The 26,629-nt window shown below is 26.8% G+C and overlaps 1 protein-coding gene across 3 annotated transcripts in view; it reads right to left on the bottom strand.

Moving 5' to 3' along the window:
• LOC100210597 (chondroitin proteoglycan 2) overlaps positions 1–26,629 on the bottom strand; it is a 51,759-nt gene that overhangs the window by 2,741 nt on the left and 22,389 nt on the right. Inside the window, exons 4-10 of one of the 3 annotated variants that reach the window (XM_065791640.1) lie at positions 18,931–19,158; positions 10,741–10,926; positions 10,304–10,513; positions 8,803–8,982; positions 8,386–8,733; positions 6,620–6,844; positions 4,668–4,847 (exon numbers count right to left, since the gene is read on the bottom strand). In XM_065791640.1, coding sequence (XP_065647712.1) covers positions 4,668–4,847; positions 6,620–6,844; positions 8,386–8,733; positions 8,803–8,982; positions 10,304–10,513; positions 10,741–10,926; positions 18,931–19,158 — 1,557 coding nt within the window. The remainder of the gene's footprint in view (positions 1–4,667; positions 4,848–6,619; positions 6,845–8,385; positions 8,734–8,802; positions 8,983–10,303; positions 10,514–10,740; positions 10,927–18,930; positions 19,159–26,629) is intronic. The other 2 variants (XM_065791641.1, XM_065791642.1) reach the window with 2 other exon arrangements.

Raw genomic sequence — 26,629 nt, 5'->3', positions numbered from 1 at the left:
TGCTCATAACAATGAAGATTCTTACAACAAAAAAATCGTTTCAGAAACGTTCTATGCAATGAATAAAATGAAGAATGACTTTTTGACGAAGCTTATCAAAACATAGTAAAATCTCAAAAAAGTCAAAAATGTGATTATGACAGGAGAAATGCTTCAAATTCTGAAATGAGCACAATTCAAAAAGTATTGCTAAGAAATAGTAGACGTCATGATAAAAAAGGCGGAAAATTTGTAAAGCCTTGAACTGGTATATATAATGTAACCTCCATTTTAAGCACAAACAACTGTACCTTGAAAAATCTGAAGGGCCTAATTCTAAAAACTGAAATGAAAAAAAAACTAGTGATGAACAAGAAAAAATAACAAGTGATGAGCAAGAAAAAATAACTAGTGATGAACAAGAAATCACATTTGATGAAGCGAATATGGAAGTTACTAATGATAAGACTGGAAAATACACAACTATTGAAATGAGAAGTTCTATTTCTAAAAATTTGAAATTTGTATAACCAGAAATATATTTACATTAGATGTTAATCTACTTTAGTGTCCTAAACATCTTTACAGAACCATAAGTGATGGTAATTGCTTTTTTAGAGAAACATCTTATATCATTACAGCCAGTGAAAGTAATTATGAAAATATAAGAGAAAAAGTTGTAAGAAATGTGTACACAAATTAATGATAAAATGAATTCATATTTGAACCAATCAATCATAACATATCTTAATGAAAGTCGTATAAGTGATAATAGAACATGGGCAACCAATGCAGAAATTATTGCATGTGTCTCATTGATGGGTATTAATATAAAAATATATAGTAAATATGGAGAGGAACTAAAACAGCTGACTTACCCATGTAGTTTAACACTAACGCAGCTTAGTGAATATACAATATTTCTTGACAATTCAACTGAAAATCATTTTAATGTTGTAAAACTTTTTTTTTTTCAGAAAAAAACTATTTATTATTCAAATCAGCTTGTCATTATTCATTATCTTCTCATAACCTTTAGAGAATTTGTATAAATATGATCCAAATAAGTTGTAATAATACAAAGTAATTAAAGGCCTTTATCAGAATTTTATGAAATAGTTGAAAATAAAAGCGTTATTACATTGTTTTCAGAGCTAAAAAGCTATGATTGGTTCTATTGTCAGTGACCCTGCAGGTGATAAGGCCCACAACTTTCGCCTCTCAATCTCTAACACAAATAGTCAATTTTCCAAATCGCCTTACCTTCTCAACTTAACTTATGTCTTGTCTTATGTCAGTTTCTCCACATTAACCCTTAGGTGCTTCTGATCATGTTTTGATCACTCTAAAACTATTATCTCATTCTTCTTCATCATTAGAATCCCCCTGTCATCATATCTCTTACAACTACCTTAAACCTGACTGGAACTTTTTTCATGATTTTTTGTGATGGACCTTGGGTAGAAATCTTTCGCCTTCCTGCTGACAAATGTGCTTTTTGTGTACCTTCTTGGATTCAGTCAGGCATGGAATCTTTTATTACCTTTTGACGATTCCAAGTCAAGCCTCACTCTTCTCCATGGTTTTCCTCTCATTGTACTGTTGCAATTTCCAATCATGACCATTACTTCCATATCTATCGCCAAAACAATTTTCCAGAAAACAGATGTAAAAAGAAAACAGATGTAGAAATCATTGTAAAAAGGTTTTGTCTAAAGCCAAAGCCTGCTCTTGTCAGGTCACGTATATCTTGTCAAAAAGTCTTGTATATCATCTCAAAAACATGACTCTCGTTACTTGAGAATCTTTAACAGTATCTTTAATAAGGGCAAATCTGTTATTCTACCTCACTTGTAAGGTTCAGATTTTTTCGTCTAACCTAAAGATAAAGCTGAATTGTTTGCTAAGAACTTCTTATCTATATTATCTCTTGATTCCACTAGTTGCGTTCTACCTGATAAAGCCGACAAAAAAGTTAATCGATAGCCTGACCTTCTTATCATTCTAGCTTCTGTATCTGAAACGATTTCCTGCTTTAACTCTTTTACAGCATGTGGTCCGGACAACATACCTGTTATAGTCTTGCAGAAGTGTTCTCCAGAGCTGCTGTCTATACTTTCAAAACTATTGAACAAGTACTAATCAGAGTCTTGTTTTCCAGCCTTCTAGAAAGCGGCATCTGTTAATCCTATTTTCAAAACTTTGGAGAAAATTCTGACTTGTCTAACTACCGTCTCATTAGTCTTCTTCCTATCATAAGCAAGGTTTTTAAGTTTTTAATAAACAAACACTTAATCTCTCATCTTGAATCTAATAACTTACTTTCTGATCATCAATATGGATTTCGATCTTCTTGTTCTACAGCTGATTTGCTAACAGTAATAACCGGTAGGTTTTATTGTGCATTAGATAAAGGTGGAAAGGTTAAGGCTATTGCTCTTGACATTTAAAAAGCTTTAGATAAAGTTTGGCATGCTGGTCTTCTCCATAAGCTCTCTTTTAACGGTTTGCCAGGTAACATCTTTAAGACTATTGAATCCTTCCGTACCAATCATAGTATAAAATTTTTGTCTTCGGTGGACAGCACTCTTTTTCATTTTCAGTAACTTCAGGGGTTCCTCAAGGTTTTATTCTTGGTCCTATGCTTTTTCTAATTAACATTATAATAATAACATTAACAATGTACCAGAATCTCTCACATCTAAGGTGGTATTGTTTGCTGATGATACTACAATTTATTCTTATTTTGATAAGAAGCCAACACTCTCTGATTACTTGGAGGGGGCAATTGAGCTTAAAAAGGATCTCACTTCTGCTACAGCATGGGGCTCTCAGTGGCTGGTAAACTTTAACTTAAATAAAATTCTTTTTTTTTTCCAGCTAATTGTTATTGCAACAGTCTAGATCTTCCTATATTTACGAGCCATAATTATTGTCACATCGCCATAATGTTGCTTCTCTTTCATTTTTCTATAAATATTATAATGGGCACTGCTCTAAAGAGCTAGCGCACATTACAGTATTTTGATACTATAATGGCCAATTAAAAGTTTTATGATACAAAATGAAACTTTTACTTTATGTAACTTATGTAAACTTATAAACTTTTACTTTATGTAACTTATTTAAACTTTTACTTTATGTAACTTATTTAAACTAAAATTCTAATATTAAAACTTTAATGTTTATGTAGCGCATAAACATTACAGTTTTAATATTAGAATTCAAAAATTTGAAGAAGATTAGTTTGCTACACAAACTAATCTTCTTTTAATAGCGCTACACAAACTAATCTTCTTCAACAAGTAGAGTAAAAAATTAATTGATTTTAACTGGGGAGTACAAAAAAAGGAAAGAAGTAAAGATCTAATTCTACACCAGATTTGTTTGTTTTGGCTTCAGCGTGGCGTTCATCTAATTTATATCAAGTAATATAAAAGACTCAGTTTTTTTTTAAATTTTAATAATCATTAAAATTATACACACTAAATATACTATTAATATCACACTAAAATAATGTTTATATTTTTTGATTTTAAAACTTGTATATCTAAGTAATTTTTTTTCTCGTGCTAAATTTCAAAATGAAACTTGACATTTTTTTTGTTGATAGTAGTACATATTTTGTTATTTAGTAAAATATGTTACATAAGAGTTACACTTAGTAATACGAATAATTTAAATAAAACAATTTTAAAAAACAGACAAAGGCTCAAAGAAGAAATTGTTGATGCAATACCAGCTCAATCTTTTCATAGAGCCCTGTAATATAAATTAATATCGTAAAAATGTTATATTGATCTAAGATTTGTTTGTGGCTTACATTCAAGTTATTGTTTTAAGTGCTGAAAACAAATTACTCCTATTAGCAAATTGTAAGAAAGTTACATATATCATGTATAAAGTAAATTGTTTAATCTTTTAATTTTTCTGCCAGAATAATAATTATTACCATATAAGGTATACTCTAAAGGTAAATAAAATACTATAAAAGGTAATCAATGACAGAAATTTAACTGAAGCTTAATAAAAAAACCATATTGAAACTGTGGGACACCAATGTCCCATAGTTGTTAAAGGGTTAAAACCATTCTTTGAGCCATAGCACTAGATTGACTAAAAGAATTTTTCTTTTCCTTATTATTATGGTTCCTTCCTTATTTATATGGCTACTATATGCTCAACTTTTACATAAAAGAGATTTTATTAAACAAAATAATAAAAAAGTAATAAAAAATATTTGGCTCTATTAAGTATAAGAAGTAGGTCTGGAAATAAGAAGTAGGTCCGGAAATTCAATTTAATCTTTAAATTCAAAAAATTTCAAACTCGCCAAATTTTTTGCTAAAAGCATTACAAATAAGCTGCTGTAAAAAATAAAATTAAATCATATTATAATTAATTTATATTAAACTTATTAATATAAATATTCAATTAATTTTAAAACATACACATGCAATTGTCAATTTCAATTTGAGAATTTTATTCGAACTGTAGAATTTATAACTTAATTAAAACTGTAGAATTTCAGTTGGTGTCAAAAAAAAATTATTTCTATCTGATGTAATTTAATCAGTATAAAACATATCGAAGTCAATTTTTTGCAAAACTTTTTTTTTAAAAAAAATGCCAACCTCCTGGAACTTTAAAAAGAGGATAAAACTTTTTACCAAAACTGAAAACTTTACCTTCGCAAGAGTAAGAATAAGATAACACACACATTCCTGATTTCGGAAAAAAATTTGTGTGTAAAGGACATTGTTTCTTTAATGGCAATTCATCTCCAGTACATATGTAATATTCGTTGCATTTTTCTGCGGGGTAACTACCAGGTATCTTTCCAAAACAGCTGAATGAAGGAGTTGAAACTAAAAAGTAAAAATCAGTATATATATATATATATATATATATATATATATATATATATATATATATATATATATATATATATATATATATATATATATACATATACACACATATATGCGTGAGGTGATATGTGACCTTCATAAATACAAACTTTCTTATGCAGCTTCTCAAGTTATACTTCCATAAATGCAACCGAGTAAGAATGCGTTGTCTGGGGGACTATCATCAGATATCTTATGGATATCTGGACGTCCGACAAACATACCTTAGGCAACGTGTGCCCACTGGGAAACTTTTATATGCTTCTCCTTGATTCAAACCTTTATGAAAAGCAAGCTTTGTAAAAAAAAGCAAATAAAATTAACTATTGCAGAGTTATACTTTTTGAGAGATTTGCAAAGGTTATATTTAATATTGAGGCATTTATAACCATGATGAAAATGCAACTTTTTATTGCATTTATTTTGAATAATAAAATTAATAAAAACCTTTATTATGCGTATTAAAATCCTGCTAAAAAAATTACCTAAAAAGCTGTTAACGAACTTTGTCAAATGCTTAACATTAATTTAATGAGCAATAATAGTACCGACTGTCATTTTGGGAAATGGGGTCATTTTTACTTAACGACGTTTTATCTACTATTTTGAAAATTAATAAAAAAGAATTAGACTTTAACACAGTGTCAAAGTTTTGAAAGTCTTGTGAGGTTGGGTCAAAAAACATCAATTGATTATGAATTTAGGAAACAACACATATATGCACTATTACTCTTTTTTTTTAATTTAATGTTATTTTTTAGTTATCACACCCCCAAATATATTTATTTAGGGATGGTAAAGTAAGTTAACTTCATCAATGAAATTTACTGAGTGAAAAAAAAAATATATTTTAAAGAATTATGTGCAAATTCAATTCTAGATTTTATAGCTCAACTTGCATTAATAGATCTTAATATTTGGTAGAGAGATAAGGCTGCAAGTAAATTTCCAAATTTAGCAAAGATTGCCAAATAAAATCATTTATTAATCCAACTTTTCAAGCTACAAGTCAATAGATATGGAGTTTGTACAAGTTTAAGTTAAGTATATAGTAAAAGGCAGACTTAACATATAGTATACTAGCAATTCTTACTCCTACAACCTTAACACATAATTATAATGTCAATTGTAGTTTATGTGCTATGTACAGAAATATACAAACTATTACCCATTTTTATTTTTCACAATTAATAGTATTTATCTTGTTTCAAGTTACTTTAATATTACAGATGTGTTTTTTTAAATTTAATTTGTAAATATATTTTAATGTTTGAGATTATTTAGCTTTTACTGTCCTCATATATATTGTATGTCTTACAATACAACAACTGTATATCTTTGTTAACCTCACAATACAACAAGGTTGTTTATTTTTTTTGTTTTTTGAGCTTTAAATAATAAAAGTTTTTTGAATTATAAATATTTTTTAAATATCTTGAATGTATAGTAATAACTAAAACTGTTTCTTTAAAACAATAATTTATAAGTTATATTTTTATACAATATTTTAAACTATATTAAATGTTAGATACCCTTGTTATCAAAGGAATGTAAAAACCATTGTTATCAAGGAATATAGATATTCATATAGTTTCTGAAATATTATTTACCAAGGATAATATTTTTTTATATTATCCTTGATAAATTATATTTTTTTAACTTTATAATACTTTTCTTTTTTAAACTTTATAAATAGGTTTTTGATTCTATATTAGGAATAAGTTACTTACGTATACAGTTGACATTTTTTGGGTAATCACATATATTTTGTTGTTCGTTGAACCATAAACCACGAGGACAACTTTGTATTTGACTGCGAACACCAGTGCATGTGATAAATACACTACAACTATTAGGATGAGCATAGTTGCCCAATTTTTTTCCAACACATATGTTTGAAGGCAAACTTGGTAAAGTTTCAGTTATTAAAGTTGTTGATATTTTTGATAACCATGCTAATAAAATAGGTTATAAACATAAAATGCAAAAACACAATTTACTTTTTTAATACCAGCTTACAATATAAAATTTAAGTTGCACAGATTTTCATAATGAATGCTAAGATGAATAAATGTTTTTTAATATAAGTTGTTCCAAGTTATAACTTAGCACTTTAAGATACTTCAATGAGTACTTGAGATATTCACTAAGAGTGTTGCAAATTAATAACGGGTGATGCGGAATTTATCGGACAAATCCTAATTTCATTATTTGAGCATAATAATTAGTTTTTGTGGCTTATCTTTGATTTTATCACAAAAACTGATTATTACTTGAGCATAATAATCAGTTTTTGAGGTAAAATGAGGTTAAATGCAGCTGAACGAGAATCTTTTCGAATGCGACTAAAAATGTTTTTTGTAAATAAACCTAATATAAAAAAAAAAATCGTAAATCATTTTGAAAAGGAAGGATTTGCTCGAAGTACAATATATGATAACCTAAAAAGACTTGAAACTGTTCAATCGTTTTCTGATAGAAAGCACCCTGGTCGTCCGACATCCTGGACTAGAGAAAAGAAAGCCAAATTAACGAGACTTGTCAACAATCGAAAAGGGGTCAGTCAGAGAAAAATAGGTATTAAATTCGGTGTAAATCAATCGACAATTGGTCGTCAGTTAAAAAAATGAATATTAAATATAGAAAACGTGAAAAGACTCCAAAATACACTATAGAACAACAAATAAAGGCAAAGAAAAGAAGCAGGAAACTAGTTAACCAACTCTATAGCACAAAATCGCTTCTAGTCATCGATGACAAAAAATACTTTTGTTTTGCAGGGGACAATATGCCTGGAAATTCTGGATACTACACAAACAACAAAAAGACATGCCCAGAAAGTGTTCGTTTTATAGGAAAAGAGAAATTTCCAAAAAAATTATTAATGTGGATAGCCATATCTGACCGTGGTATGTCCGAGCCATTGTTTCGCACTTCCAAGGCTGTAGCGATCAATTCATCAATCTATATTAATGAATGTTTAGAAAAACGACTTCTTCCATTTATTCACAAGTATCATGGAGACTTTAACTATTTATTTTGGCTAGATTTAGCAAGTTCTCATTATTCTAAAGATTCTCTAAATTGGATGGACCAATATATCTATTACATTGATAAAGAATCCAATCCCCCAAATGTGCCTCAAGCACGACCAATTGAAAATTTTTGGCGACATTTGGCACAGAAGGTTTACGAGGGAGATTGGCAAGCTTCAACAGAGCAAGTTTTGATTGATCGCATTAAATTAAAACTACAAGAAATTGATTTAAACTTTTTACAGTCGCATATGAAAGGCGTCAGAGCAAAATTGAGATCAATTGCAGATGGTGGTGTTTTTTCATATAAAAAATAATATATTTTTATTAAAAGATAAATGCTTTATTTATAAAAAAAATAATAGTTGTTTGTTTTTTATTTATAAATAAGTTATTGACGTTTTTATTTTGTCCGATAACTTCTGCATCACCCGTTAATAACAGTTACAACAACAACTTACAAATGCAATGGACGTTGATTGGATAATCGCAAACATTTTGTGTTTCATTAAACCATAATCCACTAGGGCAGCTTTGCACTACATAAGAAATCCCAGTACATGTTATAAATCCATCACATCTTCCAGGATGGGCGTAATTTCCTGGGGCTTTACTGCTACAAAAGGTTTGCAAAACAGCGGGTGTAACTTCTAAAGTTTGAGTTAGGAATTTTTTTGAGGTTTTGACATAATAGTTTGTTTTAGTCAGTGGTGTAGTTTCAGTAAAGGTCATGTCTTTGAAGCTATTAACAATTTCTTGTGAGTCTTTGAAATCAGATTTTGTGTCATTGGAAGCACCTGTTCTTATTGCTAAAAATGAAAAAAAGTAGTCTAAAAGTTCTTGTTATTTTTCCTTTCATTTTTATTCAAATTTTTTACCTTCACATTTAACATTTTCTGGAAAATCACATTGCTTTTTATCTTTATTAAACCAAAGAGGTTTTGGACACTCTATTTGATACTTCAAACCTCCCCGACAAACTATGTAGCTGTTGCATGCTTCTGGATTGGGAAATGTTCCATTGTGCTTACCTTCACAAATGTTTAAACTAGAAGTTCCTAATAAAAATAGTACTAAAATTATATATATGTGTATATATATATATATATATATATATATATATATATATATATATATATATATATATATATATATATATATATATATATATATATATATATATATATATATGTAAATTGTTAGTGTATTTTACAAATAGAGTGCTCAATGTTCTTAAAGAACAGAGCAATAATAAATTAGTAAAAAACACTTATCTAACTTTTTCTTCAACACAAAGTTTCACCATTGCTGAATCATATGTAAGAGTTACTAAATCTCAAAAAAAATTCAATTTATAGAAAAAATATTTATAACTTTCTGTAATATATTTTTTCTATAAATTGAATTTTTTTTGAGTAACTACTCCTGATGATCCAGCAATGGTGAAACTTTGTGTTGAAGAAAAAGTTAGATAAGTGTTTTTTACTAATTTATACATACATATATATATATATATATATATATATATATATATATATATATATATATATATATATATATATATATATATATATATATATATATATATATGTATATATTTATTTATTTAACATATTTAGTATGATGTTCCAAAAAAAAGACTAATTTTAACAAACACTGTTTGTCATGCCTGCCATTGTATTACTATTGAAATTTTCTTATGATTAGGCTACTCCATTATGAGTCCATAAATATTTAAATAGTTTTGCTATTGGAAAAATTGTTCCGAAAAATGTTGCCAAATTTTTTATAACATCTGTTGGGTAATTAGTTAGTGATTGGTTAGCAACAACTACTAACAATAAAAACAGTCATCTGCTTAGAGGATTGCTTGCAAAATGTTGATAAAGATAAGTTATCGACGATTCATCACACGAATAATTAAAAAATAGTAATTTGACTATGAAGTTTTCTTTACATTTTGTCTTAAACTTGCAAATTTTACATGAAAAAGCCGTTTAATATTGTTATTAACACAATACAAAACATCCAGTAACATTTAAGGAATATTAGCTTACATTTATTGAAACCAGTTTGATTTGCCAACAATTAGTGTATCTTAAGTATAGTACATAAACAGACTAGTATAGACAGCAAGTTCAAATATAGACAATAAATTTACCGAATTTTATTCAAATTTATGATATTCCTCTAGCACAACTCCATTTATTTTTTTAATAAATGTTGGGCAAAATTTAAATTCAAAAAACAAAATGTTCAATTATTAAAAAAATTCAATAGTAATATCAAGGTTTTAATATATTATGTGAGGTAATGTTAATTAGAATTTTATATTTTTTTATTTTGGAACAAATTAATAGACATTTTTTTGTTACATACCATTTATACACGGATACATGTGACTATGTACACAAACCATGTACTTTGGGTGATAATGAAGACCAGGTGGACACCTCTTAGTGGCTTCCTCTTTATTGATTTGACATACGATATACTTTGAGCAACTTCCATGTTCAGGAAAAGATCCTATTCTCCCATTGCACTTTAATGAAGACATGGCATTAACTGTGGGCAACCCACGTTTAGATGCTAAATGTTAATTGCCTGTATTTAAACTTGAGTACAACTTTATTAATTCAGTATTTTTAAATTGGAGTTGAAATATATTCAATACTCACTTAAAAATGTTAGAAAAATTATGATAAATTGTTGTAAAATACCTTTACAATTGATATTTTTAGCACTAAATAATTATGATAAATTATTATAATTATGATAATTTATTGACTAAATTATGATTAATTATTGTAAAATACCTTTACAATTGATATTTTTAGGACTATCACATTTTTTTGTTTCAGGATTAAACCATAATAATGGAGGACATCTCATATAATAAACTCCTTCTGGATAACATATTATATAGCTATCACAATAACGATGGTCAGGGTACGTTCCTTTTGGCTTATTGACACACGGATTAACTGATGTAGTTACTGTTCCTACCAATTAAAGTTAAACATAAAATGTTTTTTATTAAAAAAAAACTATAAACAATATATATTAAAAGACACTAGTTAGATTCTGTAAAAAATGAGGAGTCCAATATTTTTTTGGATAAAAGTTTAGAAAATTATAACAATAAATTATATATAATAAATTCTAGCGCGTTGCCTTATTTTTCAATGAGGTCATTTTCTACCGAGTCCTCATACCAATGCAAACCAATAATTAAAAAACTACATATATAAAAAACTGTTATCTATGTGCCTGTAAAATTAAAATCTCTAAACATTCTTGGTCTAAAAAAGAAATGTTTTTGTACTCTAAATAAAATCTTATAGCTATTAAGAGAAAACACAACTGCAGTGAACTAAATCAATCTTTTGCTTCAGGTTTAAGTTATACTAAATAAACTAAAAAAAAAGAAAGTAAAATAAACATTTTTTCACTATTAAATAATACAATTTTTTATTATGCTTTCTTTATTACAAGCTATGTACAAAATCTTCTTATAATAAATTTTTTTTCTGCTTTAATCAACAACACAATAGAGAAGCTGCTTTGAATAAAAAGGATAACAAATGTTTTTATCTTTCTCTGTGTGGTTTGAATGTTAAATGGAAGCCTCAGTTACTTGTTCACAAAATAGAAATAGAAGATTTCCTTATTTTCAATAAATTGTGGAACATGATGACTGTATGTTCTTTTGGTGGTTCTTTTGGAAAAATCTTTTTTTTCAAAATCAAAGAAACAAAATTATTGCTGAATCATTAAATTATTTTAAAATTATTAAATTATTAAAAAAAATTAAATCAAAAGAATCAAAATTATTGCCAAAACACCCTTCGACAACAGTTATAAACAAAGCAAATGTATGGATGAATACAGTACACTGATAGAAGCTGGCTTTTTCAGAGAGATTCTTCAATTGACCTAATTCATTAAAATGTTTCCTATGATATGGTTGAGAAAAATCAAAATGTTTTTTTACTAAGAGATTCACTATCCCAACATAGCAAATGGATGACTATGGATAGAATAGCTTCAAGCAAAATCTTGTCATTAGGAAACCCAAGCAATAGCAAATAGATAACATTCTTGAAGTATTTAGACTGTTTAATATCTCTCTAAGAACTTATAAAATTTTGACATTGTTTTTTTTAATTCACCAAAAGTTCTATGATGACCACAATAACAACATGAATGCTTACTGTTGTAAAACTAAATGCCACACACAATGTTTTCAAGTTTCATTTCACAAGAAGTGACAAAGAAGTTAATTCAACATTTCTTCTGATTCTTTATCAGGTTTAGAAAACCTTTGACATTTAAATAAATTTCTGGTGTGTCTTGTGCAAGTGCTTGTGTCTTGTGTAAGTGCTTGTGTCTTGTGCAAGTGCTTGTGTCTTTTGCTTGTGTCTTGTGTGGTCTCTGGTGTTTCTTGGTGGTCTTGGTGTGTGTGATCTCTGGTGTGTCTTATCTCTGGTGTGTCTTGTGCGAGAGGTTCTGAGTTTGATTCCCACCATGCCGCTGGTAGTACCACGCTCAACTTGTTTCTCTGCACAGTGGCCTTGTTCATCAAGGTTCGTGTTTTGGAGTTATAGAGTTAAGAGAGGGTTATAACCACAAGTAGCCTTCTCACCTGTAGCGACCTTCTCGCCTTAGGAACGTGAATTACAAACAAACAAAAAAAGGGCAATGTTAAATTATTGCTTGACTAGGGAGATAACAATTTGGCTAACTTTGGAACAAGACTGCAAAGCTTTGACTCATTAATCTCACCAGTTGAGATAAACGTGAAGCTCACTTTATAAAATGACTTACCTTTATTTATACTTAAAGTCACAACTCATGACGTTAGAGTGATCTTGTTCTTTCTCCAAATTTGTGAATTTTGAGATAAAATAATTTAAAAAATAAAAACTTCAGGAGACTTGACTCTACGGAGATAACATATACATTTTTTTTATAACATGTTTTCTAACTTTTTCACTTATAATTAGGTCTTAATACAGTAGAAAAACATTATTCTGAGGTACACAACGCAATCAATGACTCAATTTTTTCAAAAAGTGGAGATAAAACAAAATAATTTTTATGTCTGGAGTTGACGAATCACTAAACTTTTAAGACATTGGAAAAATTTCACACAGTTTGTTCAGACAGTAACAGTAAACAACTTGGCATATCAAATTTTATTATGCAACATTAGGTTTGTTGCCAGCTTTTTTCTAGCTTTAACAATTTGCTGAAAGTTTTGCTCTACTATTCTAATAAAGCTAATTTAATTTAGAATTGATAAAAGTTTTCTTATTTTAGTATCAAAAAGCTCAGTACTTTGCTGAACCTACACTATGATTTGACTTAACAAAGGTTTTCTAAACAGTCGCTGTTCAGCTGAAGGTTCATAACTTTAAAAAACCTGATGATGATGCTTCTTTTTCATAACTTTAAAAAACCTGATGATGCTTCTTTTAAGTGTGATTGGTTAAGCCAATATACTTAATGAGTTTCTTAAAAAGTAAAAGAATTAATAAGTATAAGAAATCATTAGAGACATTAACAATAATCTATTATTATTTGGGGAGGGTTTAGTATGTTTGATAGACAATATTGAAAATAATGTGTACTAAAGATAAAAATATTCTTATATATTTGTATATATATATGTTATATATATGTACATATATGCATGTTTTATAACGGGTAGGGCATAAAGAATGAGACAAATTTTGCCAATTAATTTTGTAATGTTGCAAATAAATTATTCCAAGTTTTATATATATTATTATACATCATGAAACCCTGTTTAAAACTATATAGCTTTTGAAATTTTGCCTTTAGAATTTGTTAAAATAATGATGCTAAATCTAATCATCCGAAATATGTTTAAATCTTGGCTAAAGCAAGGTTTCAAGGCTCAAAAAATCTACTGTTTATTACAAACATAAAAATCTAGGGCAACAGTGTACAGATGGGTCAATTGTATACTTAAATCTGGTATCTCAGCCAAAACCTCGCCTGGTAGGCCAAAGAGCATTCGAACAAAACAATTCATCGCAAAAGTGAGGCAATGTCTTGTATCTAACAAGAAAAAAAGGTCAGTTAGAAAAATTGCCAGAGAAGCAAGTTGTTCATCTCGAACTGTTTGTAGAATAGTTAACGAGGACTTAAAATTGAAAGCGTACAAAAAAAATTGTGTTCCTGCATTAACTGCAGCTCACATCGAAAAAAGAAAGTCGTTTTCTCATTGGATAAGTAATCGGTTCACTAAACCGAGTTGCCGAAAAATCCTATTTTCAGATGAGAAGATATTCAATCAAGATGGGCAATACAATCGTCAAAACAACAGAATTTATGCTGAATCAAGACAAGCTGCTAACAAAGGCATTGGCCTTCATCCAGTACATAAATTTACTTTTAAAGTCATGGTGTGGTGTGGACTCACTTTTAATGGACCAACCAAATTAGTAGTTAAGCCAGACAATATGAGCTTTAATTCTGATTTTTACATAAAAAATGTCCTACCAATCGTTAAACAAAAAGAAATTCGACTAATTGGAGATAATTTTATCTATCAACAAGATGGCGTCATGTCACACACAAGCAAACAAACTATCGAAAACCTTGAGCTCATGGGCATTGAAAACATTTCACCTAAAATCTGGCCGCCGAACTCTTAATCCCTTAGATTTTTTTTTGGAATGAAGTGGAGGATCGTTTGAAATCAAAATCTTTTAGTAACAAGATTGAGCTTGTTAAAAAAAATAAAAGAAGTTGTTAAAGAAATAACCTTGAAAAATATCCAAGATTCGATTGATAGTTTCAGGTCTTGAGTTTTTGCTATTAAACAAAATCAAGGTGGCTTAATTTTAAATAAAAATTTTTAATATTAAAGAGTTTTATTTCTTTATTAAATCAATATATAAAATGAACAGATATTTTTTTTAGTATCTACTTAAAAATTGATATGAAATTTGTCTCATTCTTTACGCCACACCCGTTAGATATAATCTGTTTTGCTTTTCTTTTTTTGTCATATTACAGGTAAAAACATGTGATGGGAGTTGATTCATCATCATGATTGATTTGTTCAGTTTTTCTAGCTCTCACATTTTTATCAAAAGTTTAAAGCTTTTTTGTACCAGAGTTACTAATTTTCACAATTGATTATATACTGCCTTCTATTTTATTACTACATTTGAATTGTCCATTGGAAGTTTTAGCAAATAAAGGGTATGCCTAACTATTCATTATAGCTCTATTCAACCTAATTTTAAAACCATATTGGCGTACAGGCTCTAACAAAAACTTCACCATTAACCGCTTTTCCTCTGACAACCAAACAAAGTGGCTGACAACCAAAGTGGTTACAATTCAGTTGTCTCGCAATCTTGCAATAATATATAGATAACATTTTGTGCTACAGATAAACAAATAAAACATTAGCATAACTCCATTTCTTAATCATCTTTGAGTATACCTTGTTCATTAAGTACTTTACTGGATTATTTTGCTTTGGCTTTTTGTTTCTTGTAAAACAGACTTAAAATTCTGTACATGTAATTAAATTTAACTAAAAATATTTGGCTATTAATGTGCAGTTTTAAAACACACTCTGGGTTGCAAAGTAAATAATATATCCAAAAAATCATCAAACGCATTCTTAACAAATGCGATTCATATCATGGAAACTAGTCAAATAAAAAAAAAGATGTTTTAGTGTTCAATTTACAGGCTTTAAAAACTCTTAATTTTTAAATATCATTTTTTTGGTAGCAGAAAAAAAAGTCAAATATACAAATAGGTCTAATTGAGTGTTATCTTCGCTTTAATTTCGTTTATTGACAAATTTGCGAAACATTTTACCCATTAAAAAAAGTATAAACATGCTATTACATCTTTATTGTATATATACAGCCGTGGGTATAGTAGGCTATGATTTTTCCAATCAGACTTGAGAAATACATCAAAAATTTTCTTGATTAGGCAACATTGATCATAATTTTAAAAAAATAGACTAGTATATTTTTGTTGCAAACAAACATAATCGAAGACTTGCAGCATCAGAAATGAATGAAAAAAACTGTATATCTTACTTTAAAGTTAAAAGACATTTGTGAGAACTGAGTTTGCTTAGTCAAGTCACTGCCTACTTTACTTGCTGGATATTTTTGAGGAGAAAATTGAGAGTTCAATTTTAATTTCAAAAATGGCTGCACTTAATATTTAATTTTTAAAAATTCAAACCTTTTGAAATATATTAGGTATAAAGATTTAAAGGTGTTTAAGTAAAATTGTTTATAGATTTATAGTCATAGCTAAATTTAATTTTTTCAAAAAAAATCTTCACATCAATTTGCATTTATGTCTATGTATAATAATTACAAATAAAAAAAGTTAATTACTCCTTCAAATTATATAAACTTAAAACAATAACCTATATAGACAAATGCTATACAACTTGCATAAAATAAACTTTATACAAATTTCATGACTTATATTAACAATTTCAATTTTGTTTTTTATCTTTTGCTTTATTAATATTTTTAAAAGAATTTTTAAAATTTTTGTTTATAATTAAAAAAAAAAATTGACAAGTATTATGTTGATAACATAAAACTCCCCATTTTTAAGGCATTTGCAAAAAACTTTGCCTTATGGTACATATTTATCTAACTTGTATATTGATGACTTGCTAACAGGAGTTGATAACAATAAATCTTCTTCTCAATTAAATCCAAAAAAGAAAATACTTTACAAGCTAAATCTTCAAGCTGTTTAGAAATTAAAATAGTTCATTGCGTGATACAAGAGAAAAAAAAGTCATATTATTAAGATCACAATCTATAGCTTTCAAATATGCTTTGGAGCTTTTGCATTTAGATTAGGGTTTAACATTATTAGTGGCTTCTTTGGGTATTCAAATAATTTGTATATCCGAATAACTTTTATAATATTATTTTTAAACCATTCAAATTATTTCAATATATCAACAATGTGCAAAAAACAATAATAATAAATAAATGTAAGTAATATAATATAATATATTTTTTATAAAAATCATTAATTTATTGTTCATTTATAACTAAAACAAAATGTTTCAAGAAAACTCCATTGGCTTTTAATATATTTTATTGAACTAACTTCTTCTTTGAGTTCTAATTTTAATTTTCTTTCTAAAATAATATTTTTGGTAAGTAACCATCTAAATGAAGTTTAGGCCTTTTCAAATTTTTGTTATTGCCTTCTTGAAATTTGGCTTAAGAATAGTTTGATGGTCTTGTTAGTAATTTTCAACAAATAACTTTCAACATTTTTAACTCAGTAACATTATTATCCGATTCAATTTCTAAAAAATTATAAAGTAATCAATTATCATCAATTATTCTTCACAAAAACCCAGTACAAACCAGTTTTTGTAGAAAATATGTTGTTGTATTGCAATCGGTTGTGATGGACAACCAAATACATTGTACCTGGTGAGCAGGACTTTCACGTCCAAATTTAAACATAGCGCTTGCATTATCATTTGTTGATTTAGCAATTAGTTTTTCAAAAGAAAACTAATTTTTTCAATATTAATTAGCAACTTTTTGAGTTTATGGTATCATAACCCTCAATTCAAACTCTCTGGATCCCATTTTGAATAAAAAAAACTCATTTATTACATTAAATTTTAACATTAAAAAAATTGTTTGTTAGCAAGAGTTGTCCACTCATTGAGAATTAGGCTTAATCTTCTACCACTGTTTAGTTTTTTATTAAAGGTTTAAATAAATTTGATTTCATATTCTTTAAACTAAGAAAATGATAAATCCATTACTTTTGATGAGTTTTTGAAAAGGCTAGACCTGTTTCTTACTGTAACTTCTTTATCTTAGACGTACTTCTTACTCTAACTTTTTTATGCTAAACCTGTTTCTTACTGTAACTTTTTTATATTAAACTTCTTTATGTTAGACATGTATCTGACTGAAACATTTTTATATTAGACGTATTTCTTATTGTTGCTTTTTTATGTTAGATGTTGGGTATAGCGTGGCATAATGGGACAGTTATGTTTAAAGCCTAATATCTCAGTTGTGAATTATTTTCTTTTTGAAACCTTTTTTTGATGAAACATTTTATAGTATTGTGTTTTAATATTTAAAAAAAAATTTCTTTAGAAGTACCAAAATGCATTAAAGTATTAAAACATACAAACATGCAAAAAATAAATTTTTTGTATTTTCTTAAGCAATACTACAAAATGTTTTTTTATATCTTGAATTATTGCTAATTCCTTTCATCTATAAAAAGTTTAGATTTTTTAGACATTTTTTATACTAATTTAGAATCTGGTTTAAAAAATGAATTCTTATTAAATTTTTGGTGGAGCATATCAGAACACTAAGTTAATTTAATAAAAATTTTTAATAAATATTTTGTGGGGCATATCGGGATGCCAACTTATTTATATAATCTAAATATTATTTGACTATATTACCACCATTATGTGAGGCTGTTTACATTTGATGATTTTAATTTCAATCTAAAATATTATTATTTTTATTTAGAAAAGTAATATTTGTAATGAATTCAATTAAATTAATAATTTTTAATGTAAATAACCATGGTAAGAAATTAAATAAGAAATACTAATCTTCCAAAATATGATGAAAACTTTATGTAAGATGCAGTTTTATATTATTTAAACTTAGTAGTGTTGGCCAGTTTAATATAATTTAATAATTGTCCAACTTAATTTTTAGAACTTTTTTCTAGGTTTATTTGTTAAATTTTTTAATAAAACACTAAAAGTTTCTTATTTAAATATATTCTGCTTTCTGATTAAGTTTTGAAAATATCATTTAAATAAAATGTGTACTCATATAAGCAATTAATTTTTTTTTTTTTTTCAATATTATATATACTTTATTAATGAAATTGATGCATAATAAAATAACTTCTATACTAAAGCAAAAAATAATGCTAACATTAACAAAAACAAGTATAAATACCTTCACATTTTACATTCTTTGACCAAATACAAATCTTAGTGTTTGGATCAAATAGCAACCCTGTTGGGCATTTATTTTCAAATATCAATCCTTCAGAGCAAGTAATATAGCTGTGACATGAGTGCGGATTCGGATAATTTCCATTAATTTTATCTTTACAATAATCAAGACTTATTTGATTTTTATCACGAGGGTTTATAAAAGATGTTGTCAGGGTTCTTTTATATGCTAAAGAACATTACACATCATAAGTTTGATAAAAAATAGTTTGATAAAGTAATAAAGCATATAGTTTAAATAAGGCTAAAAGCACTAATGCAACCAAGGAAAGAAATAGACATGTTTTTCCCCATATCCTAATTATAAAAAAAGAATGCAAACAAAAATTAGCACTTTTAATTTTATTTCAATTCACCTCATCAAGGCCATGAAGGCCACTAAAGTCGAGGAAGCTACTTTAGTTGTAGTTACAAACCTCTTTCAACTCTATAACTCCAAAACATGAACCTTGACAAACAAGGCTGCAGCGCAGAGAAACAAGTTGATATATCTTTACACTTTAATAACATTGAATAAAAAAGAAAGCCTAAATTGACCAAAAATTAATCCGAGGGCACGGAGTTGGTTTTGATAAGCCAAAAAAAAAATACAGTGAAGACACTGGAAAATAAAAACTTGGGTCCTTTCTATAAAAACTGAAGGTGTAAACCTGTTTTATAAAAATTTACAGTTTTAAAGAAGTATTTAAAGGTAAAAATTATATTTTTGTTTACAATTTTTATGTAATATCATAAAACTATTAAATAATAAGTGTTTGTGCAATTATTTTTTTCTTCTATTCTTTATTACAATTGAACAGCATGTCGTTATAAAATTTATAAATTAAAGTATGAAGATATATCAAAAATTACAAAAAAATACTGTTAATAAAGAATAAAACAAAGTGAGGACTTGTAAGATCTTGTCATCGAGAACAGCTAAAGTGAACATAATAAAGTTTCTCATAGTAATTAAATAAAACAATTCAATTTTTTTTTTACTGCGTCATAAATATATAAAAAGTAGATATATCAAAAATTATTAAAAGAATATTAATAAATTAAGAATTGTAAAAATTATATCTTTGAGCATTTTTTTTGAGTTTAAAGAGTTAAAGTTACATTGTTGAGAAAATTTTTTTTATTGTTATGTTCCATTAAAATGATCCGTGAAAATTAATGTAAGACTTATTATAATTTGTTTAAAAAAATAGCTGCTTAGTAAATTTGTCATTACATAAAATGTATTTATTTATATCTTTTGACAATTGATTAAAGGAAAAAAGGGAAAGAATTTATTTTTACATTTGCACATAAAAAAAAGAATATTATAAACAATAAGTTGATATAAATTTATATGCTTTGCATAAGTAATAAAATTCATTCACAAAAATTTATTAAAGATGCTGGATGCTACTGATGTCGATGAGGTTCAAGTTTGATTTTATTAGTACTTGTCCATAATTTTAATGGCTATGAAAAGTGTAATTGATTTAAAGTTTTTTTATTCAAAAAGCTTTTAACATTTTTACAAAAATATTTCAACATTTTCACCCCCCCCCCTACCTACCTCTCCCCACAAAAAATTCCTGGATCCGTCTCACTGTAAATTCTATGATTTTTGGGTAAACCTTTAGTTAAGCGGCGTAAAATAATTTTATTTTTTCACTTGTCGCTTGAGACTTGCTCAAGTGGTGACTTTTTAATATAAACATACGGAGTATTTTATTATCCTTTTTGTTTGTTTTTTAAAGTTTTTTTTTAATTATTTGATAGACTGCTTGCCCCAACCAAACCCACAATCGATATAGCGACACTTCCTTGTAGCAGCAGGCTTTAAGATAGTCGATGTAGCAACACTCCTTTGTAGCAGCAGGCTATAAGATAGTCGATGTATGTGCTGAAGTCAATAAATTTGCTTTATAATTATATTAAAAAGTCACCACTTTGAGCAAATGTCTTCACGATATCGTAACAAGCAAAAAAATAAAACTATTTTACGCCGCTTAACTGAAGTACAACCGATTTTTAAATATTTGTCACATAACTTTACAATGAAAACTTTTTTTTAAAGATTATCATCAATGTGAACGTGTAATAGTTTGTAACATTTACTCTATTTATTTTGATATTATCAATAAAAAGAAATTGCATTTCAGCAGGTAGCAATTTTTTTTAGAAGACAGATTTAGAAGAAGGAGATTCCGATTAGTTATTGTTAAGCAATAGTTTTTTTGATTTAAACCAACAAGAAATTTTCTTTAGTTTTAAGTTCATTATATGGAACCTTTTTAGTTCTGAAGTTATAATAGTGTAGTGATGTTACTATGACATTAAATTAGGTTTGTATAGTCTGCAAATAATTTGTATTGTCTGCAAACAATTAGTATTGTCTGCAAATAAACAAAACAAACAATGAGTATTGTCTTAAAACATGATTATCTTTAACCTGGATACGTTACAGATTGTTATTATATATAAGAAAAAGTTGAAATCTAAGAATAGAAATTTGTGAAACACCACAAGTAATTTTTAACAAACTCATTAGCGAATAATGGATACAAATTTGTAAAAAAAAATTGTTAAATTAATCGTAAGCAATTTGAAACAAATTGTATATTTGGATTTTTCAAACGGCTACACAATACTACTGATATTCCATGAGAAGTACAAGTGTACGGCTATATTTTTTTCTTTTCAAAAAGGGAATCTGTCCTTTATTTTTAAAGCAATTTTAAATTTGCATTAAAAACTAAAATGATAAAAAAAAACCACGTTGATGACCAATGCACAGTGGGCCAGTGACTGGACAAAAGTATAAAAACCAAAATCAGAATTTTGATGCTTAAATGGTGTCGAACCTATATAAAGACATTATAAAACAATTTAAAACCGTTTATATACACTTAAAGTTTTAATGAATATACTAATGCTGTGGTTGAAGTAGACGCGATTGTAAATTAGAAAAAAAAAATTATAAAGAGAAAAATGTTGTTTAAAAAATCGATTGAAATAAATAAAATTTACATAAAATATTGCGCTATTTAAAATATTATATTATAACTCTATATATTATCTAAATTTTAAAAGTTGTTAGACTAAAATTAGTATGTAATTAACATTTTTTTTATTGCTACATCTTGTTTTTATACTCAGATATTTTAAAGTTTATATATGTTTGCTTTAACAATTTCATAAATCTGGCTGCCACTAGGCGCCACTTTGATTTTTTTTTACGTTTGAACTCTTTTACCTAACAAAAATTCTGTAATTGCGCTCAAAAATTTTTATTTGCACAAAATTTTAAAAACATGGAAAACATATAATACGGTCTTAGTCATACAAAACGTATTACTGAACAATACTATATATATATATATATATATATATATATATATATATATATATATATATATATATATATATATATATATATATATATATATATATATATATATATATATATATATATGTATATATATATATATATATACATATATATATATATATATATATATACATATATATATATATATATATATATATAATATATATGAATATATTATATTAATATATTAATATATATATATATATATATATATAATATATATATATTATATATATATATATATATATATTATATATATTATATACATATTATATATATATATATATATATATATATATATATATATATATAATATATATATATATATATATATATATATATATATATATATATATATATATATATATATATCCTAATTTAAATTTTATTCTTATTTATTGGCGCTTGTCAAACCAAATTGATTTAATAATCTGTTTTGGTTGCTTTGGTTGTGGCTATTCATTTTAGATGTTGAAATGCTGTTTTTATTAAGGCTTCATGAGTGTCACAAGAAGTAAAATTCACTAAAATTTATTTTGATTATGTTAAGAGATGGATTCAAAGTAAACTAACCGGTGCAAGGTTTATTAGAAAGAATTCAGCTTGGCTTGAAAATGATTTTAATACCACATTTATGAAGGGTAGTAAAATTAAACAACTCGGCAGACCTACATTATCATTTCAAGAATCATCATTAAAAACAAAGAAAAGTTGCAACTTTTTCAACTTCAAATTCTTGTGAATTATTGTTTGCTAAGCTTGTACTACTTGAGGATTACATTGTCAAAGATTTTTGATGATTGTGAATGCATGGGAACAATATAAACATACAAATTTTAAAAATTCTGTAGACGCTCGTAAAATCGCTAATTAGAAAAACTAATTAATTAAGCTAGAATACAATTTTTTCTACAGGAAAACAAGTTTATCTAGCAACGTGTAATAGCACGTGTAGTAACTCTAGTTAATCATATTAAACTTAAATAAGTTTTGCTTTTCACGAGCAAGGATCTCATAATAAAACAGGTGCTAAATAGTGTACATAGCACAAATAAAACATATGCAACTAATAAAAGTTAGTTTTTAAAACTAAATTTTTGCTATCCGAAATTTAATATCTATAGCCACGAATTAAAAAAATAACACCTTCATAAGAAGCGCAGACATCATATTATTACTCATCCTAATTTTAGTCAATATAGCCCTAATATTAAATTAGTTATGAATTTTGTCCAGTAAAAGTGAATTCTGGCCCACTGTGTGATGTTATGGCAACGTTACTCGCAACATTGTTCTAACGTTTTACAAACGTATTTGTGCTAGCTGGGAAGGAATACCGGTTTTTGCCGAAAGCATTTTTAACACATTTCTTGAATAACAAGGGTATATATAACCCCTAGAAACATTGTAATTTAATATAAAAAATTTATAAGGATAAGTTTACATACTATACCAGATGTTTCAACTTAATTAAATTATATAAAAACTTATCTTAGATGTTAAATTTTAAAAATTATATTGTCGCTAATTATAGTATTGGATTATATCATAACATCAACGCATTAAAAAACGCAAAGAAAAACGCAGCAAAATCAAAAAATCAATGGATGTTTCTTCAAAGATGTGTTAAGCATTGCGTCATCCCAAGATTTCTTCGTATAAAAAATCAACTGAACAGTAAATTTAGTAAATGCTTAATGATAAAAGTTAAAAAAGATCTTCTACACACCCAAAAGCTAGCAAAAAAAAAGATATTTCAACAACATAATTTAATCAAAAAATTGAAAACTTATAAAATCTTGTGTAAATAATGAAGATTTTCAAAAAAATTACAAACATTACAGATAAATCCTACGAGTATATGTTTTTGCGATCTAGAAATAAGCTAAAAAACAAATTTGATTTATTAATAAAGGAAAGTCGATCTAAAGATAACGATAACCAAAGAAAGTACAAATTTATAAAAGAGGTAACACTTAATTTATGTGGTGATAATATCCCAACACATCACAAAAAATTACTTGAATTAGGACCTAACTTTGTTTCTATTCCAAGTAAAGTTCCATATATGGATATAATAAGTTTAACTGAAACGACAGCTTTAAAGTTAAAGTATTTTAACAAAAATACTGATGCAAATAAACTTAGACAAGATGTACTTTGAGTTTTGAAAATGCATAAACCGGTTTCTACAAATTTAGATAATGATCAGTTTAAAGCGCGCAAGGAACTTAAGTCTAGCAACACAATTAATATTTATCCGTTCGATAAAGGATCATCTTTACCCTTCAATACCAGCTAAAGAATCAATCGATATTTTATTAGAACAACTCCGTACCAGTCCTGTCTTTAATTTAAAATTATCGTTTTCAGAAATAAAAATACTTTTAGATTAGTGTTTGTCAAACTATTATTTTTTACATGAAAGCAACATACACACATTAGAAGATGCCGGTCCTATCGGTTTATCATTAATGGTAGTAATGACAGAGAGTTTTCTGCAACATTATGAAGAAAAAGCGTTAATACAGGCACAATATCTTAAACCACCAATACGTGTAAAATCATTTAAAAGGTATGTTGACGATATCCATTCCCGTTTTATTAATGAGGCAGAATCAGAACGTTTTCTCGACTTATTAAATAATCAACAGACAAATATCAAATATACAATTGAAAAAGAAAGTGATTCACACACAACAAATATTCTTGATCTCTCAATAACACATAACAAATCCGGAACATATCTTTTTAATATGTATTGCAAAGATGCAATAACTAATGTGCAAATAAAGCCGCATTCTTGTCACGATCCAAAAGTAATTTATAGTGTATTTAAAGGTTTTATCCAACGAGCTTTTGCATTATGCAGTAAAAAACACATAAACCATGAAATAAAGTTTCTTACGGAAATGTTTATAGAGAATGGTTTTAATAAAAAAATACTTGAAAACATTGTAAAAAAAATAAAAAAACAATAAGCAAAATAATCAACAAAACAACAACAATAACATCAAAAAACTAGAACTTAGTTATATTTCTCTACCATGGGTACCAAAATTAAGTAATCAATTAAAAAAGATATTTAAAAGTGCCGGCTATACAGTATAGCCGGCACTTTTAAATATCTTTTTGAGTTATTGATTTTTTTGAGTTATTGACTTTTTTTGAGTTATTAATTGTTGAAGGTTTTTTGGTGATTTAAAAACTGGAGTATAGTATACTCCAGTTTTTAAATCACCAAAAAACCTTCAACAATTAATAACTCAAAAAAACAAGCCTCGACTTCCCAACAACTCTTACCCAGGAGACTACAAACTGGAGTGTTCGTGTGGAAAGTTATATATAGGTGAAACAAAACTCAAGATTAGACTTGAATAACGAGGGTATATATAACCCCTAGAAATATTGTAATTTAAAATCAAAAAAGATTTATAAGGATAAGTTTACATACTATACCAGATGTTTCAACTTAACTAAATTTTTAACACATAAAAACAAATCAAAATTGCCGCTCAATATTGAAATCAAATAACTTACAATTTTTTTTTTTTCAACTTTGAAAAAAAAGGAGCGCCAGTTGATCGGTATAGATAGCGCGGGGTAGCTTCCTTTCCCAACCCTACGTCCTATGCTATATATATAAATGCACATATTTTTATATATATATATATATCTTTATATATATATATATATATATATATATATATATATATATATATATATATATATATATATATATATATATATATATATATATATATATATATATATATATATATATATATATATATATATATATATATATATATATGTACACTATATGTTATATGAATCCGCCACTGATGCTCAATTGAATTTCAATCATATAGTCTATCAAAAATACTGCATAATCGGACCTAGCAGCCAAAATATGTAACTTATACTTGAATGATGCTTCTTAATGAAAGGACACCATTTCTAAATATTACCTGCTTAATCGCACTCTTACTGAGTACAGTTCCAGTATTCCACGAGGAAAATATTAAAAAATTTTTTTTTCAAACTTACGTTTTTTATAAAGTTTACATTGGTATTACACATTTTGGTTTGTAAACTTTAAGCTTCTCTTTGAGCATAAATGGTTTGTTTTTTTATAGTAATTTTTTTTAGAAATTGTTTAGCTGCATTTATTTTTTCCAATTCTTTTCTTTTTCATTTTCAAATTGAAAATTTAAAAATGAAAAAGAGAAGAATTTGAAAAAATAAGAAGAATTTTTTAAATTGGTAATTT

Source organism: Hydra vulgaris, chromosome 02, assembly GCF_038396675.1.
Source record: "Hydra vulgaris chromosome 02, alternate assembly HydraT2T_AEP".
Classification (NCBI taxonomy): domain Eukaryota; kingdom Metazoa; phylum Cnidaria; class Hydrozoa; order Anthoathecata; family Hydridae; genus Hydra; species Hydra vulgaris.
The sequence above is the reverse complement of the archived record's forward strand: the minus strand, read 5'-3'. Positions and strand labels throughout refer to the sequence as shown.